This window comes from Crinia signifera, chromosome 3 (genome assembly GCF_055691185.1).
Source record: "Crinia signifera chromosome 3, ASM5569118v1, whole genome shotgun sequence".
Lineage (NCBI taxonomy): Eukaryota > Metazoa > Chordata > Amphibia > Anura > Myobatrachidae > Crinia > Crinia signifera.
In genome coordinates, this window is record NC_139219.1 from 30,620,962 (window position 1) to 30,640,216 (window position 19,255).

The 19,255-nt window shown below is 48.0% G+C and overlaps 1 protein-coding gene across 1 annotated transcript in view; it reads left to right on the forward strand.

The window, feature by feature from the left end:
- Positions 1-1,393: 1,393 nt before the first annotated feature.
- LOC146063311 (calpain-8-like) overlaps positions 1,394-19,255 on the forward strand; it is a 142,944-nt gene continuing 125,082 nt past the window's right edge. The window contains exons 1-4 of the mRNA XM_083175579.1: positions 1,394-1,703; positions 6,281-6,350; positions 6,906-7,024; positions 18,299-18,432. Coding sequence (XP_083031705.1) covers positions 1,467-1,703; positions 6,281-6,350; positions 6,906-7,024; positions 18,299-18,432 — 560 coding nt within the window. The 5' untranslated portion in view covers positions 1,394-1,466. The remainder of the gene's footprint in view (positions 1,704-6,280; positions 6,351-6,905; positions 7,025-18,298; positions 18,433-19,255) is intronic.

Here is a 19,255-nt window from a genome sequence, read left to right on the forward strand (position 1 = left end):
ATCCAAAAATAAAATCCACCTTTGGTAGGTGTGATTCCCAGTTAGAGCTGAAAATATCAATGTCATCTATATATGCAGCCGCATATTCCCTGTGGGGCCACAGCAACTTATTCATAGCTCTCCGGAAGGTTGTTGGGGCACCATGTAAACCAAATGGCAGCCCTTTATACTGGAATAAGCCCTCTGGGGTAGAGAAGGCTGTTTTTGCCTTAGCAGCTTCTGTCAAAGGAATCTGCCAATATCCTTATGTCAGACCAAGAGGAGTAAGATACTGACTTTTGGCTACATTTTCTAACAACTCATCAACCCGGGAAATATGCTACGAATCAAAGAGAGAAGATTGATTTAATTTACAGAAGTCATTGCAGAATCTTAAAGCACCAGAAGGCTTAGGTACTAAAACAATGGGATTATTCCACAAATTATTATACAGGAGGAGCAGCCTGTGGTGTCATGGCATTATTATTATTATACAGGGGGAGCAGCCTGTGGTGTCATGGCATTATTATTATTATACAGGGGGAGCAGCCTGTGGTGTCATGGCATTATGTCATGACACCACAGGCTGCTCCACCTGTATAATAATAATAATGCCATGACACCACAGGCTGCTCTCCCTGTATAATATAAAAGTAATGCCATGACACAACAGGCAGCTCCCCCTGTATAATATAATAATAGTAATGCCATGACACAAATTATTATACAGGGGGAGCAGCTTGTGTTGTCATGGCATTATTATTATTATTATTATTATACAGGGGGAGCAGCCTGTGGTGACATGGCATTATTATTATTATTATACATATAATATACACTGCAGGGACCCTCTGCCCCCAGGGCGATCATTCCCTTCCCTGCGCTGGGGGCAGGGGGGGGGGGGGGGGAGAGGAGAGGAGGAAATACTGTTTCAGACCCATTCTAGACACCAAATAAACGGGTCTGAAACGGGTAGGACCCTCCTTTTTTACCGTTTCCAAAAACCGTTTTTTTGGAAACGGTAAAATCACTCTGCACCTTTCAGACCGCACATATTACCGTTTTGAAACGGTAAAAAAACGGCAATATAACGGTTAATATGTGCGGTCTGAAAGGGGTATTAGATACTGTTTTGTGGATTACGATCACCATCATACGAACACCACAATACTCTGCCAACACAAGTCACGCAACCTATTTGTCTTTCAATTTCATCTTTCTCCTAGCAGTGCCATGAAAAACTGCTGATGCTCGAGGGCACGTGATTCCAGATTATTTGGGAACCGCTGCTGTAGGGTGATAAAGGAATGATTAATGACACAAACAGTTGGTGACAGACTATTGAAGCCTCTGGCATACAGTCCCCACCTTACATGTCCCCTCCTCCCTTCTGCCCCAGGACACGCTCTCCCACATCTGTATCACTATATATAGAAGGCATTTCTCCCAGTGTCTGCATCAGCTCCTGCACACAGTACAACCACACTATGGCAAGCATTGCAGTTACCCTCGCCAAGGACAAGAAAGCAGCCCTGGGTGTGGGAACCAATAAGAAGCCAGTCAAATATTTAAACCAGGACTATAAAAAGCTGAGGGCACGGTGCTTGGCATCTAAGACTTTATTTGAGGACCCAACTTTTCCTGCACGCCAGTTATCTCTGGGGGTCAAACATCTGGGTCCGAAATCAGACGAAGTACAAGGACTTGTGTGGAAAAGACCTGCGGTAAGGCTGCGATTATTACTTCAGAAACTAATAATAATAATTACATTTCAGCCACTAATTATACGAATATTGTAGGTTCCTAGTAAGTAACTACGTTGTTAAAAAAAAAAGTAGCATTATACTATGGGCCCAATTCAGACCTGTTTGCACGGCCGCAAATTTGCAGCAACCAGCGATCAGTTAAGCCACCGCCCTGCTCCAGTAAAAACACATCTTTCAAGGTAATGTTTTCACTATGGGAATGGATGTGTATGGTTGTGCATACATTCACACCCGAGCGAATATGTCCAAAATCCTTTGTAACAGGCTCACCATCATATGATTATTACACCAGGCTCAACCAGAGACTAACTTGGCACTGCAATGAAAAACAGGCACATCCGGCCTGCCAGTGGTGTAACAACAAATTTTATGCCCCCCCCCCCCCCCGATAAAGTTAAGTACCCCACCCCTGCCTTACCCCTCTGTGCCTGTGGCTGGGAACTGCAGATCTACTAGTCTACGTTCTGGCGCTCCTCCTGGCTCCTAATGACAAATGTCCCTCACAAAATCCCTCACATAACAGCAGACCATTTTTAAAGATGCTAGGGAAGGCCGCTGCCTCCTCTAGCATTCTCACAAACTGTCTGCTGTAAAGGAGTGGCAATATTGTGAGGGACATTTGTCATAAGGAGCCTGGAGGAGCGCCGGGGCGCAGACTAGTAGATCTGCGGGTCCCGGCTACAGACACGGCGGCAAGCACAGAGATAAGGCAGGTTCCGGGAGGTGGCAATGTGACAATAGCTCCCACAGACCCATACCCTCCAACTTGGCCCATTCCATTAGGTACAAAATGCTCTGTTCCTGGACTTCCGTGCCAGTGGCAGTTACAGAGGTTGGACTCCAGCATAGTCCAAAATTCAAAAAGGGGAGCCACATATACTGCCACCCCAAACATCACTGTCCTGGATGTTTTATGCAAAATATCCATTCGCAGCTGTTCGGGCGAAGCCGCACTTTGAGGGGGGCGGCGGGGGGTGGCGGTCGTTCGCCGGGCGGGGTTTGGTGGACTCGCAAGGATGCGTGGCGAGCGCCGGCGGAACGTGTCCTACGACCTTTTCATACCCCCACTATCCACGTCGGCATGGAGATGATCTTATACAGTGTGGCAAGCGTAGCGAGCCACCGAACCCAAAGCGTGGCACGCAAAGCGAATACCCGCGAGGTGACGAGGATTACTTTACATGTATTCCGTGTCCCCTCACCACACTTTGGGCTCGGTGGCTCGATATGCTCGCCACACTATATAGAATCAACGCCGACGAGAATAGAGGGTGTATGAAAAGGTCAGAGGTTGCGTTCCGACGCCCCTCGCTGTGCTCGCCATGCTTCCGGTGGTGTTGATAGTAGTGGTGTTTTATTAACACATTCACCCCTGCGAAATCATGCAACTGACACAGTAAGGACGACATGTGTTGACTAAGAAGTATAATTTACTTAAATAACTCATAAACCATAAAATAACAGGTAACAAAAACAATTCATTTAAAACAGTAAAGATTAATTAAGGAAATGTAATCATGATCAAATAGTTTAATTGTCCTTCGGTAGCAGTGTCAGGGCGTGGAGGATACGCTGAAAAGGGTCATCCCCACCCAAAGTTTTCCGCCACATGAACTCTTCAAGGTATGATTGTAACATGTATGAACACAGGAGAAGAAAAGACTCTCTTTTTGTTGGGGCACTCTCGATTATTAATAATAACCTGGGATGATCAATGGATCATCCGCACAGTGTTAGAATAATGTTTGCAGTTTGGGGTGGGGTATCTTTACACGGACTCGGCTTAGATCCCGCTGTTATGGCGGGTCATGGTGTATTGTCTGATGACAGGTATGAGCTGTTTGTTTTTAAAGGGCTAGTGACACAATGTTAGAGGGGTAAGTGTCCCCCCAGCGGCTGGCAAATTTATTTAAAATTTAACTTTTAATATTTTAATTTAAGAAAAAGTACTAGACATAACATTTACTTGCGGATTTGCATATTCTAGGCGTATGATAAAACGCCACACTGTGATACTTCAGTCAATATCTAATCTGTGATATCTCTGTAAATATCTACACCTTTTTTCTTATGATCACCACCCAGAGTGGTAATACTAGAATGTGATACCTCCGTTGTGTAAACTATTGGCAAACATTTTCAGTGCAATTTCTTTATGCGACATTATCCTCTCTAGAACCCCAAAGGAGATGAATGAAATAGAATAGAAGTGGAAACAGCAACAAATGCGACACATTGTTTAACCTGACCAACAGCAGGCAACAAAATAACCTGTGCATTTGTAACAAATTACTTTTCTGACTGTCCTACCCCTCCTCTCTCTCCAGATCTGTTGAATTGGGAGACTAAGTGTCCATAACCCTAACAGGGCATAAGAGGTTAAAGAATACGTCAAAGCACTGATTTACAAGTGTGATTGCCATTTTTTGTGTTATACAGATGGGTCTTGTCCCATCTTTGCAGGGGATGGCGCTGGCGTCGCCAGCCGCCATCCCCCGCCAGCGCCATGGCGATGGTGAGAAGCGGACGCGCGGGCACGAGCGGCGCGCGCGTCCCCTTCCGACGGCGCTTCTATCCGTTCCCCCGGGTCCCCGCCGGCTTGCCGGCGGTAACCCGGGGTCCCCGCCGCCTGCCCGCACCCCCCCTAACCCCCCCTAACCCCGTCCGTCTCCCTGAGGCGGAGACGGACAGGGTTTCCGCCACGCTAGCGACGGAGACTGAGACGCGCGTGCTCGTGAGACGCACGTGCGTCTCAGTCTCCTCGCTGGCGAGGCTGCTGGCGAGTCGCCAGCGCGTACGTTCTGGCGACCCGCCAGCAAGGATGGGACCTGCCCCATCTGTATGTGGTAGTGTTTGTGTGTCATATGCCAAGTAAATGTTATGTCTAGTACTTTTTCTTAAATTAAAATATTAAAAGTTAAATTTTAAATAAATTCGCCAGCCGCTGGGGGGACACTTACCCCTCTAACACTGTGTCACTAGCCCTTTAAAAACAAACAGCTCATACCTGTCATCAGACAATACACCATGACCCGCCATAACAGCGGGATCTAAGCCGAGTCCGTGTAAAGACACCCCACCCCAAACTGCAAACATTATTTTAACACTGTGCGGATGATCCATTGATCATCCCAGGTTATTATTAATAATCGAGAGTGCCCCAACAAAAAGAGAGTCTTTTCTTCTCCTGTGTTCATACTCCTAATTACTCTCTAGGGTGCACCTCCACTCCTTGAATTGTTTAGAGAGCATACTGTAGTTCTCTCCTTTGTATTTCATAGCTATGGTGGATCCAATAGACTGTAGTAGAACTTCCCTCTACCATTTCTGCCTGTGCACTGGTCAATTTACCCTGTTCCCCTTTTCCTTGAACTCAAAATGATTGTAACATGTGCCTTCCGGTGCCCCGATGGCGTTTATTTTGCCATTTACATGTGCCCCGCATCCTTTCGATGTTCTGTGTATGGACCCCCGTTGATGGGTCGATGAAATTGTATCGGTGGTGCACCTGGGCGTGCTCATATCCGGCTAATTGGAGCTGCTCTGTGCTATACGCCCTCCAACAGTCCGTGTATATAGTAGATCCAGGCTCTACGTTGTCGATGATAGCCAACATCAATGTGGTGGCATCGCGGGTGGCCACCTTCGTCAGGAAACACTGCCCCATTTCCCTGCAGATTCCCCCAAATACCCACTGCTGGGGTAACATCCGGCCTACATTGCTCTTTCTCCTCACGAATAAGCTTTCGTCCACCTCCACTATGCGGTCTGGCCCACCTATATGGTGCTGCGGCTGCGCCATTAGATCCATCAGGCAGGCCTCCCGCATCCACTTATTGTAGAGTACTGCTGTTTTCTTGGACATATCCAGCTGTTGCTGGCAGTACTCTATCGAGGTCATCTCCTGCGCCCAGGAGAAGATGAACCTCACCAATGTGAGGAAGAGTAAGCGGCACCCGGGGGAAAAGTGTGCCGCTCTAAGGCTTGCCTGAAGCCTTGCCTAAGGCTTTATTGCGCTGAAAGAAATCCATTGTCTCCGCCTCCGTCTGCAGCAATGAAAACAAATTCAGCGCAGCAGCCATTTCTGTCGAAATTAGCAGTCGAAATTAGGAAAACACAAAGAATAAATCACTAGCTCACAAATGTACGTCCACTCCTCTCACAAAATCACCTCAGAGTGATTTCTGTGAGGATGTGACAGGGGAAGGGATTAACAGTGAGCCAGGGAGCGGGAGACAGTGAGCGGGAACAGAAGTGAGTGAAATCGCATTGTACAGTATGTCACTATATTGCAGAAAGCGATGCGATTTCAGTACGTTAGCATACGTACAAAATCTGGGTGCCGTGCTAGGAAACAAGTACCACAAAATATATGTTTAGGGAATATCAGCATTTGCATTGACCAGTTGGCTAATATTGAATTTTGGAAACCAGGGACAGCTCTGGGGACATATCTCTAAATCCTGGGACTGTCTCTGGGAATTAGTGGGCTGAGGGGCAGGAAATGCTTATTTATTGTTTGTTTTCTCTTGTAGGAAATACATCCCCGTCCCCGGTTCATTAAAGAAGGTGCAACCCGCACAGATGTCCGGCAAGGAGACCTAGGTAAGTCATCTCATTAAAGGGGAACTCCAGCCAGAGTTAGTTATAAACATACTTTATTATCCTCCCAGAATGGCTGGGAGGGTATCCAGTGGGTCTGCGGCTAGGGGGCAGAGCTAAAATGACGCAAATTGTGTCATTCATTTTCCATCATTTTCGCTCCTCTAATCCGCGGACCCACAAATTACAGCATTTAACTGTCATGGGGCGGGGTGAGACGAAGTATCTGGTCTCCTCTCCAGGCTTCTCCCAGAGAGGAAAGAAAAATGGTAGGCAAGTATGGCAGGTAGAGAATGTTGGCCTCTGATTGGTGGATGGCTGTATTTATGAACAATGGCTCAACAGAGGATACACTCTCACCAGTGGTGGATCCAGAGCAAAATTCAAATAGGAGAGCCACACCCACTCTCACCCACTCTCACCCCAACCACTGTCAATCATTGCCAGCTAGGACTCACTGGCAGTTGATGTGGTTCCCCTATTCGAATTTTGGACAATGTTGCATCCCAACCTCAGGATCCACCACTGTCTTTTACCATGTGCTGTCTCTATGCCTAGGTGACTGCTGGTTCCTGTGCTCCATTGCATCACTCACCCTGAATGAAGAATGCCTGTTTCAGGTTGTTCCTAAAGACCAGAGCTTTGGCAAAAAGTATGCTGGGATCTTCCACTTTAAGGTAAGATTATACCATTAAAGGCCCATATACACTATAAGATTATCTTTACAATCTGGCTGGTTGGAATGGAAATCTGGAATTTTCTGGGAACAAATTACAAACAACCATTTGCTCCCAAAAGCTGGCAAATGGACAAAAGCAGTCATCGGCATAAATTGATTTAACCAATTTGTCTGAATGACCATTTTTGTCTATTTGGCGAATTATCATTTGCTCCCAAAAATTTTCAGATTTTCATTCCAAACCAGCCAGATTGGAAAGATAATCTTCTAGTGTGTATGGGCCTGTAGTCTAACAATGCATCCGCCTGCAGGACACAAGTGGCCCCTGTAACATGCTTGACCACTTAACTGGCTAATAGTTTTTCCAAAAATCTACCCCAAATTGTAATATATATATAAGAATTTTTGTCTGTCTGCTGTGGCATCATGCAAAAACTACTGGATGACTATGGATGGCGTTGTCAATATTGTGTCGCTTAGTGACCATTTACTAATGAATATTTGCAGCTAATTCCCTGACAGCCCCTGTTTCCTTGAATAGCCGCAAAAATTAAAGTATCTCCCAAGTGAAAGAGGAAGGGACTGCAGCAGGGATCCCTGCTGAGGTCCCTCCTGTCCCGCTCGCATCCGCATCTATAATTGGTTTCTATGGGGGGGGGGGGGTGATACTGCCCGATGTATTATCATCAAACAGCATCGCATCAGGTACCGTGGCCATTTTCGGATGGCGGTAGCCCATTGTAGCGGTCAGCTTGGGGACAGCGCTAACTGCGCATGCACACAGCCCAGGCACCTGTCAAAAACAGATTGCAGGGACGGAATATTTTTATCCGATAGGATCACATATTGCAATGTGATCCTGGGCTGTAGATTCCACCCAGCACAATGCGATCCTATTGTAAGTGGGCCCCCCTTGCTCAGAGCAACCTTAGATTTTGTGTGCGCACTCTGAGGGAAGTGCACGCCCCCTGCACACGTGTCATCTGGGCGTTCTCATATGCTAATGGGCCGCCCTATGTCCCCCCCGTCCTCTGCCCGCAATGATGGGTGCTTGCACCCAGCGAACAGTCTGTTTGCCGTGGCTACACGCACCCTGCGCATGCGCAAACAAAAAACACAGCCCTGCAAATTGACATGAATCCTATAGATTGTAAGCTTGCGAGCAGGGCCCTCCTACCAGTTTGTATCTAACCGGTTTTTTTAATCGCTGTTGTTTCCAATTATAAAGAGCAACGGACTATGCTGCGCTATATAAGAAACTGTAAATAAATTAATAATGAATAAATGAGGTTCTCAGTGTGACATCAGGAGGAAAAGCAGAAGCTTCACAACACCAGGTGCTGAAGGTGCACACGCATCCCAGTATCATGGCGGATCACAGCTTCAGGGAGACGCTGCCCAGTTCGGGGTGGGGGTTGGGGTTGGTGCGGCGATGGGGACCGGTGGCGTCTCGTGCGCGCGCGCCCCTGGCGGTAGCCGACCGCTTCCACTGCAAAGATGGCGTAGATAGTTACATGTAGTAGATAAGGCTGAATAAAGACTTGCGTCCATCGAGTTCAACCTTGGTTTTATAGCTTAACCCTCCCTGGGGTGCCTCAGAGCACTTGCGGGGGGTGCCTCGGTTTGGTGGTCCAGAACCGATTCAAATTATTTATGGGCAAATATAATGGGCAAAATCAGTGCTCGGGGCTTCCAGTTTTAAAATATGTGGATAAACAGAAGTAAATCCTGTCCCTCACCACATAACTGGACCTAAGGATGAAATATAAGCACAACTTTTTTAATTAAACATTGTTTTCTGAAATTCACAGTAGCAAACTTTGCACATATGGGTGCCGTGACAAATATTCTGATAATCTAGGGAGCTGTGATTCAAAAAAGTTTGGGAACCACTGGCTTAACCCTTGTTATATGTAGTGAACTCTGATATTTTTAAAGACAGATTAGGTTTCTTATTTGTACCCATGGATGTTATTAACCAGTAAGTGTTTGTCCAACCTTATTTTAAAGGTATTTATTGTGTCTGCCGACATCACCTCACCTGGAAGAAAGTTCCATAGTTTGGCTGCTTTGACCGTAAAAAAACTTTTCCTTCTAAGGGAACAAAATCTTTTTTCTTCTAATCTAAACTCGTGCCCATGTGTCCTAGAGTCCTACCTCGTGGTAAAAATGGCGCTTGACCGTTCCATATATTGTCCCCTGATATATTTGTACATGTTAAGCATGTCCCCCCTTAAACGTCTCTTCTCTAAACAGTCCCAAATTGCTCAATCTGTCCTCGTAGCTTAAATTCTCCATTCCCCTAATAAGCTTTGTTGCTCTTCTTTGGGTTTTTTCCAGTTCTAGGATGTCCTTTTTATAGTGCTGGGCCCAGAATTGTACCCCATATTCCAGGTGTGGTCTAACCAATGCTTTGTACAGTGGCATAATACTACATGCTAGTATTCTGTTTGCCTTGTTTGTTGCTATGTGACATTGAGCACAACTATTGGGCACAATGAGTTCGTGGGTGTGAATCATCACAGCAGTGGGTGCACTTTACAGCAAATTAAATTCTCACAAAAGTGCTTGCTACCCCATGTGCAAATTCAGGCAGAAACCAGTGCGCAAAGGGTGCAATATTAGTTGCCAGTGTTTAAATGCCACGGCAATGGCACATTGCACCCTCGCCTTTAATAGGATTAACCCCATATATTGTATATGCACAAGATAAACTGGTAGCTGTCTAGGAGAAGAGATGGGGCTGATTGCATCCACCCTATCAGCAGCTCTTGTAGCCTGGAGTGAGATCCCCTTGAACTAGGATTAGCAGCTGTCGTAAAGCTCACCTGACACGGTCCTATCAGATGTGACCGTGTCAGTAAAAGCCCAGCCTAACATGACTAACCGATTCTAATCATATTGGCATTGCAATATCGGGGGACATTTACTAAGATGTGTATTCTACTTCACATGTGATGTTGCTATGGCCAACCAATCAGATCCTGTCTACTATCTTCCAGAGGGTGCTAAAGAAATAAGAAGTAGATTCTGATTGGTTGCCCATAGCAACATCACATGTGAAGTAGAATACACATCTTAGTAAATTTCCCCCATCATGTCTGCTCTCTCATCTGTGGGAGGGAGTTTCAGTGGTAAATTTACTAATGGGTCATACACACAGGGCAACTTCCAGAAAGTCTGAGTAATGCTAGATCATTCAGATTACTCAGCAAGGGGTTGCAGCCAATTGCGGGTAGGGGGGTCGCGGGGCCGGGGGGTTTGCCGCGAATCACGGGAGGGGGTGGGTCAAGGGGGGTGCCGGGAATCACGGGAGGGTCGCGGGGGGTGCAGGGGGGATGGGCGCGGGGGTTTGCAGCGAATCGCGGAAAAGGGGGGACGCGAGAGCGGGCTGCCATGAATCGCGGGAGGAGGGGGGGTCGTGGGGGGTGGGGTGCCCCGAATCGCCGGAGGGGGGGTCGTGGGGGCTGGGGTTGCCGCAAATCGTGTGGGGGGGTGCCGCAAATTGCGGTAGGGGGGGGTTCGCGGGGAGTGTGCGAATCGTGGGAGGGGCCCCGCGAATCGCGTGAGGGGTGGTCGCGGGGGGGTGCCGCGAATCGCGGGATGGGGGGCGGGGGAAGGTTTTTTGCCGCGAATCGCGGGAGGGGGGGTCGCGGGGGGTGTCGCGAATCGTGGCCGGCGGGGGGGGGGGTGCCGTGAATTATGGGAGGGTGGGCGGCGGGGGGGCGCTCACCTGGTGTGTCTTGTGAGTAGCTGTGTCTTTGCTGGGTAACATGAGGAGGCAGAGGGCTCACTGGGCTGGTTCTCTGTCATGTGAGTCAGTCATGTAGTAGTAGTACGTTTATTTATAAGGCGCCACAAAGTGTCCGCAGCGCCGTACATAGCAAACAAAAAACTAATTATAAGGTAACGTACAGGGTGCAGGGGGGCACCGCGAGAGAAGTCTAGGACATGGGAGTGGGAGGAGGTGATTAGGTGAGAGGTCAGTCGGCGGTCAGCGATGCGGGGATTGGATGATTGGGAAAGGATGAGGGACTTAAAGTAGGATTCCTTGGCCAGAGCAAGGGCAGAGCTGAAGGAGGAAAGAATGAATTTGAAATGGAGATAATCCGCGAGGGAGCGTGATTTCTTCCAGAAGCGCTCAGCAGTGCGAGAGCACTTTTTAAGGAAACGGGTGATAGGCGAGTGCCACGGTTGGGGGTTGGAGCATCGAAGGGGGATAGAGGAGGGAGGGCAAGCTGAGTCCAAGATGTCATTATAGAGGGAGGCAGCGAGGTTCGGACAGGACATGGCGGCAATTGGGGCGAGAAGAGGACACAGCATGTTTGAGAAGGCAGCAAGATCAAGTGTGTTGACGTTATGCCGTGAGACAATGCGCTTGGGAGGGGGGGTGGGAGAGGGGGAAGCAGTGAGGGAGAAGGAGATGACGTGATGGTCAGAAAGAGGAAAAGCCGAGATAGTGTAGTCAGTAAGGGAACAAGAGCGAGAGAAGACAAGATCGAGGGAGTGTCCTTGGATGTGGGTGGGAGAGGTAGTCCACTGAGATAGGCCAAGAGAGGAGCAGAGAGAGAGGAGTTTGGAGGTGCCAGGATCAGCGGAGTTATCCAAGGGGATGTTAAAGTTACCAAGAACGACAGATGGCAGGTCAGAGGAGAGGAAGTGTGGAAGATTAGGCGTCGAAGTTGTCAAGAAATTGGGAGATAGGGCCAGGGGGACGGTAGATTGCAGCGACACGGAGGTGGTAGGGGTAGTATAGATGGATAGAGTGAGACTCAAAGGAGTAGAAAAGGATAGAGGGTTCAGGGTGAATGACACTGTGGGTGCATGAGGCTGAGAGGCGAAAACCCACGCCGCCACCTTGGCGACCGTCAGGCCTGGGAGTGTGAGAGAAAGAGAGGCCACCGTGGGAGAGAGCAGCTGGAGAGACAGAATCAGAGGTGGAGAGCCAGGTCTCGGTGATAGCAAGGAGGTGGAATGCTCTGGAGATGAATAGGTCATGGATGGCAGGGAGTTTGTTGCAGATGGATCTGGCGTTCCATAGTGCACAGGAAAGAGGGGGGGTGGGTTGTGTATTTATGTGGATAAGGTTTTTGGGATTGCAGAAGCGAGGGGGGGTCATTGGGAGGGTGGGGGTGCGGGGGCGAGTGGTCAGGATAGGTATGGGATGGGAGGGGGGAGGAGCAGTTGGAGAAAGTGAAGTTGAGAGATTAACAGCCATGAGGACCAGAGGTGAGAGGGTAGGTTAGTGAAAGCAGACAGAGAGGGATTTGGGAGGACAGACAGCGTCTGTAGTAGATTTGCGAGGATGTGGTAGAAAACAGAGTGAGAGAGCTTGGGGTATGAAAGAGGAGAGAAGGTGACAGTCATGTGAGTCAGAGGCTCCACCCAGCGTTAGAGAGTCAGACACACTTCGAGTGACAGATGTAGCCAAATATATAAGAGATTCCCTGAGTTGGCTGGCACCTGAGGAGGTCTTAGACTTTGTCACTAAAAGCTGCCTTCCAGGGCAGACCAGCTCCACACCGTACTCAGGGGAAACGGTCATCTATTAGACCACACTTAGGTCGACAGTCATTAGGTTGACATGAGTTTTTCACTGTTTTTTGAGCCGACATGTGCCGACAGGCGGTATTTCATGCCCTACCATCCACTAGGGCATGGTGGGAGAATAAAAAAGTGTGCCCGAAGCATCACGAGTGAAGTGAGCGATGCAAAGGGCTGTGGTTCACCTCCAACTGTGTCCATGTCGACTGTGTTCGAGACAAAAAACTGTGAAAAACTCATGTCAACCTAATGACTGTCGACCTAAACCCATGTCGACCTTGGCCCATGTCAACCTAAACACATGTCGACATTTACCCATGTCGACCTATAACCCTGTCAACCTTGGCCCATGTCAACCTAACGTGGTCGACCTAATGACTGTCGACCAAAGTGTGGTCTAATAGATGTACCGATTCCGTACTCAGATGTTACCTGGTCTTTCACGGTGAAACAAAGTCCCAATAGAATCAGGGTACTAGTAAGCGGATAAACTGATTAGACAACACAAGATTAAACTAGGCTTTGCACATGAACATGGACGTCGCGGATAGGTCTGCAACCTAATAGCCTATGCGACACTGTAGCAAGACAAGGACTTATTACTAAACAACTAAAACAAGAATACTTGCGGCTGGCCTGCAACCAAACCACCAACGCGACTCTGTCGTGAAACAAGACCTACTGTATGACTCCTGCCAGCACCATGAGAATACCAGCAGCAGATAGTAATAAAAGGTGTGGATTCCTCCACTATGTGTGGAGTTGCCGCCGGTACTCCCAACACCTTTGGACAGGAGACTGAGATGCCAGGGAGAATCTTGTGGATAGCTGAGTGGGATCCGATATGATTTCCCGGCGGTCGGGATCCCGGCGGTCGGAATCCCGACACTGGAATCCCGACCGCCGAAATCCCGACAAGGGGGGGACATGGATCGCCCCCCCTTGCGGGCTCGCTGCGCTCGCCACGCAGCGGGCCCGGTGCCTCGCTACGCTCGGCACGCTATTTTATTCTCCCTCTATGGGTGTCGTGGACACCCACGGAGGGAGAAAGTTTCGGGATTTCGGCGGTCGGGATTCCAGTGTCGGGATTCCGACCGCCGGGATCCCGACCGCCGGGAAATTAACCGCATCCCGCTGAGTGAACAGGAATCTCTGCTGGACGCACAGAAAGTCGCAACTAGAGGAATCAGCTGTCCCTTCTGGAGCACAACAAATCTCTCCAGCGGATCCTGGACAACAGGACTAACCGAACAGTAGTCTAATCTGGATGCTCAGAAGGACACAACTGAGGGCACAGATATCTCCACTGATGGTTCACTGACTGGACAGGGCCTGGACACGGACTTGATCATTCAGACTGGAAGCAATGATTCTTCAGGACACAGACAAGATCCCACTAAAATGGGTCTCTGGACACAGACAGGATGTGTGACACCCCAGAAAGACATAATGGGACTGTTTTTTGGAAGCAATATACAGGAGTGGGTATGTAGATCTGTTGTTTTGTTATGGAAAACATCCATGTGCTTTTATTCTGCTGCCTCATTTCAGGGACACTCTGGGTACTTGTTAGCATCCGGGGCAACCTCGCCTGCCCTACCTCTGTTGCCTCAGACAGAGGGTTGGCAGGCGTGTGCAGAACTAGGCTTCGCCAATAATAGCCGCGTTCGAAGGAGCCAGTTAGTCTAGCTCCAACCCCGATGCCAACTGGTCTTAAGAGAGACAACACGCCCACCAAGGCTAGGAGAGAGCAAGGGGACCAGCTACCTAATGCCCACATGAGGCAAGGGGCCCCCGGACCCCCAAGGGGGTGACTACACAGGGGGATTGGGAATGCTCCCACAGGTGATAAGACAAGGTAATCTCTGGCTGGATGCAACAATGCGTGACGGTGGTATATATACACAATGGCAACAATGCTCAGAAGATGGTATGAGTAATAATAATAAACAATGGCAACAATGGTCAGAAGATGGTATGCAATAAAAGACAATGGCAACAATGCTCAGAAGATGGTATGCAATAATAGAAAAACCTCAACTGTACAATCCTACACTGCGAGGGACAAGCCCCACTATGCAGACACCCAGGCTGGTATTAGGGAAACCAGGAGACAGGAGGAATACAATGCAAAAGGTCCAAAGACAGGGCAGGATGCAGGAACAAACACTGCACGGCTGTGGAAGAATCAGGAACCAGGAACGCCAAGGGATTGCTGCGCAGGGACCACCAAGCTATAACCGGCGTCTGTTCCCAGCAGATGCCGGCTTTTTATTCAATTTTGCCACCCCTGTGGCTGCTGACGTCAGCCACGCTGACGCCGTACGCCGGGCGGGAGTTCGGGGACGTTGCCTAGCAACGCCCCCACACGGCGTCAGAAGGAAGAACTGAGCCGGAAGCTCGGGGCTTTGCCAGACAAGGACCCCGACGCTCCCCCGGCACACTGCAATCGCCACCCATCCCGGACCTGTCAGCTGCAGGAGAGGATCCGGGACGGCGGCGGCTAACAGTACTGCAGAGGTTAACTTCTTCTCTCATGTGTCCACATGTATAGCATGCACTTCCTAGTGCACTGATTGGCTCTGGAAGCTGGCTACACATGCACAGGTTGAGGTGAGGAGTTTTTAGAAAGTGAAAGTAAAGAAAGGACTGAGTCAGCCAGCATATGGAGAGAGCATGGTTGCAGAGAGATAGCTGCTGGAGCAGTCAGCATTACAAGGAGCAAGAGCACTGACCTCTCATGAAGATAGCCTGCTAAGCTGCAGAGAAAGACTTTGGAAGGCCCTGGATTTTATCTGATCCCTCCATAGCCACAGTGAGTGAAGCTATAAGGTAGTGCTGAGAGGAGATGAGCACCCTGGCGGCTGTGAGTAATTGACCGGTGATGGACAGGCATTTGTTTGTGATACTGGCACAGCAAGTAAAGACATTCCCATTCAACAGTTGAAACAGAACTTATATGTACCAAAAGAGTGGAGAATAGCAGAAGTAGTGCCATGATTCAAAAAAGGAAAAAAGGAGGATCCCGCTAATAACAGACCTGTAAGTTTAGTGGGTAAACTATTTTAAGGATTTTTAAGAGATGGTATCCAGGAATATTTAGACCTTCATAGTTTACTCAGTAATAACCAGCATGGTTCATGAAAAATCGTTCATGCCAAACTAATCTACTTGGTTTCTATGAAGAGGTTAGCAAAAACCTTGATAATGGAAACGCTGTAGATGGGATTTTCCTAGATTTTGCTAAAGTCTTCGACACAGTACCACACAAGAGATTGATTAATAAAATGGAGGACCTGGGATTAGGGACAAATATCTGTAGATGGGTAGGGAGCTGGCTGTGTAATAGAGAACAGAGTGGTCGTAAACAGTGCCGTATCAAATATGATACCAGTATTAAGTGGAGTGCCTCAGTGTTTGGTTCTAGGGCCCATTTTGTTTAACATTTTTATTAACGATATTGGGATGGGATTACTCAGCAATGTATCCATCTTTGCGGACGATACAAAACTGAGCAGAGTTATTAAATCATCAGAAGATGTCACCACGCTTCAAAATGATCTTGACAATCTAGATGAGTGGGCAAAAAAAATGGAAGATGAGGTTCAATGTGGACAAATGCAAGGTAGCCAGTGCGCTAGTTATAACCTAAGCGGGGATGAATTGGGTAATTCAGTACTCGAAAAGGATCTAGGAGTCCAAATAGACAACAAACTGGGGTGTAGTGCTCAATGTAATATAGCAACAAAAAAGGCCAACAAAATTCTATCATGTATTAAAAGGGGCATGGAAACTAGGGACTCAAAAGTAATTATGCCTCTGTACAAATCATTGGTTAGACCGCACCTCGAATACGTAGTACAATTCTGGGCCCCGTACTATAAAAAGGACATCATAGAATTAGAAAAAATCCAAAGAAGAGACTATTTACACTAGAGAAGAGACATTTAAGGGGGGGCATGCTCAACATGAATAAATATATTAGGGGCCAATATAAGGAACTGTCAAACACCCTTCTTTCTACTAGAAAGGAATCTAGGACGCGAGGGCACGAGTTTAGATTAGAAGAAAAAAAAATTTGTTCATCTAGAAGAAAAAAATTATTTACCGTCAGAGCAGTCAAACTCTGGAACTCTCTTCCTGAAGAAGTGGTGTCGGCAGACACTCTAAATACGTTTAAAATAAGATTGGATAAACATTTATTGGCTAAAAACATCCACGGGTATGAATAAGAAACATAATCTGTCTTTAAAATATCAGAACATACTATACAAGTTATAAACTATTTTAAACATAGGTTGAACTAGATGGATGCAAGTCTTTATTCAGCCTCACCTACTATGTAACTATATGTGACTAGTCTGTATTTGGACATCCAGCCTTTGCAAGTTTGGGTGTGGTATTGGGTTCCGACAGTCAGGATCCCGACAGTCATTATCCCAATGTCAGGAACCCGACTGGCCGGATCCCGGGATTGAAAAAATGCACCGGGATTGGCATCCCTAGTGCTGACCCTTCAATTTCTTTCTTCTAACCCCTGCTTAAAAGCACACAAGAGAAACATAACAAAGGAGTATAACTAAATAAATTTGCAGTATTGTCTGAAGACAACAAAATTATCAGTTTAGGGGGCTATTTGGTAATAAAGGGCCTGATTCAGTACCGTTTGCTAAACAGTGGGCATTTTCTGCCTAGCGAGTGTCTTAACGCCCTCTCCCTTGCCAACATGTGTAACATGTGAGGGGATGTACGCGAACACATACCCACGCATGCAGCCTAAGGTGAAAGACATCGTTCGAGAAGTCAGTCTAAACGGAACTTTATTTCCATCTGAGTCTGCTGAAGAAGGGGCGCTTAGTGTTTTTATGGGTATCTGCCCCCACCCGCCCCCTCTGGAGCAAACGGCTCGACGAGTGTCCGCTCCTGGTGCCTGCACATGCGCAAATACGGGCATCATTACTGAATCACCCCCAAAGTGTAATTATCTACCGATAGATAGAAAGGGGCTCATTCCAGGTCATTTGCGAATTGGGCATAATGGACCTGGAAATTTTTTTGCACAGTGAATTTCTGAGCTCAGGATGTTTACATGCCGGCAAAAGCATTGTTGAACTTGCGCCCACAACGTAAACCAATTACTTGACATTAAGGATTGACCAATCCCTGTAATATACAGCAGATAGAACTACCAACAATTCTCTTGATAACTCGTGTATTCTTAGGGCCTGATTCAGACCTGATCACATGAATTTGCAGAGTGTCCGATTATCGATACATTGCGCATACATATGGTTTATAGTACGCATGTGTGAGGCCATCCTGTGATGAAGTCCTATAACTTTTTCTAAATGAATGGCATTCGCAAGGTGATTTACAGGAAGTAGGCGTGTGGGGGTGGTAACCGACCATTTAGTGGGAGTGTTAAGAAAAATGCAGGCGTGTCTAGAAAAACTCTGGGAGTGTCTGGAAATTTGCGGGCATGCCTGAGCCTGTTATGGGAGGGGGTGTGACGTCAGCTCCAGGTCGGATTTGCCTTTTTCCATCACAGCGCTGAGCCTGTTATGATTTTGGACAGTATTGCACGGCTGTGAATGAATGCGCAGCCATACACATCCATACGCACAGTGTGCACATTAATTTGCAAGATGGTATTTCACTGTAGCGGGGCGGTGGTTTAACTCAATCTGGTCCTAAGACTGTATAATAAGGTGTTGTCTGCTTCTCCCAGTTCTGGCAGTACGGGGAATGGGTGGATGTGGTTGTGGACGATCGTTTGCCCACCAAGGAGGGAAAGCTGCTGTTTTTGAAGTCTACAACCGATGATGAATTCTGGAGCGCCCTTCTGGAAAAGGCCTATGCCAAGTAAGTAAGAGCTGATGTCTCACAGAACACAATGCATAAAGTGGGGGAGTATGGATGGTGTAATGGTTAGCATTACTGCCTCACTGCTCTGAGGTCATGGGTTCTATTCCAACCATGGCCATAACTGTGCAGAGATTGTATATTCTGCGTGGGTTTCCTCCGGGTACTCCGGTTTCCTCCCACAATCCAAAAATATACCGGAAGGCTAATTGGCTAGAATGTAAGCTCCACTGGGGCAGGGACTGATGTGCATTTTCAAATATTCTCTGTAAAGCGCTGCGGAATATGTGCGTGCTGCGGAATATGTGTGCGCTATATAAGAAACTGTTAAAAAATAAATAACGTACTGGATCTGATGGAGCAGGCATACCGGAGTCCAGAATCCGGATCCGGTTGTGTCTTTGTGAAGTCTCAGGACCTGACTCATAGCCTGGATGGCCCGTATGATCTGGAGTAGCAAGAGCAACATGTTTCCCGTAACAGTGCTTTTCTGGCCTTACGATTATGTGCAAGGGGAGAACATCATTACAATTCTAATCGTTTTTTTTTTTGCTGTTTTATTCCATGGTCACACACATTGTTGCGCACCGCCGTCCGGGCTGCGAGGCACCCGGACGGACGGCGGATGCTGCACGCTGTGACGCAGCCGGGGACGTTGCCCGGCAGCGTCTCAAGCCTCCTTCTGACGGGGAGCGTCGGGACGTTGCTAGGCAACGTTCCCGAGCGTCCGTCCAGCGGCAGGGGACACGCGCGCGCCTGACGTCAGTCAGGCGGCGCGAAAGTTCAAATAAATAGCTGGCGTCTGCTGGGCACAGACGCCGGT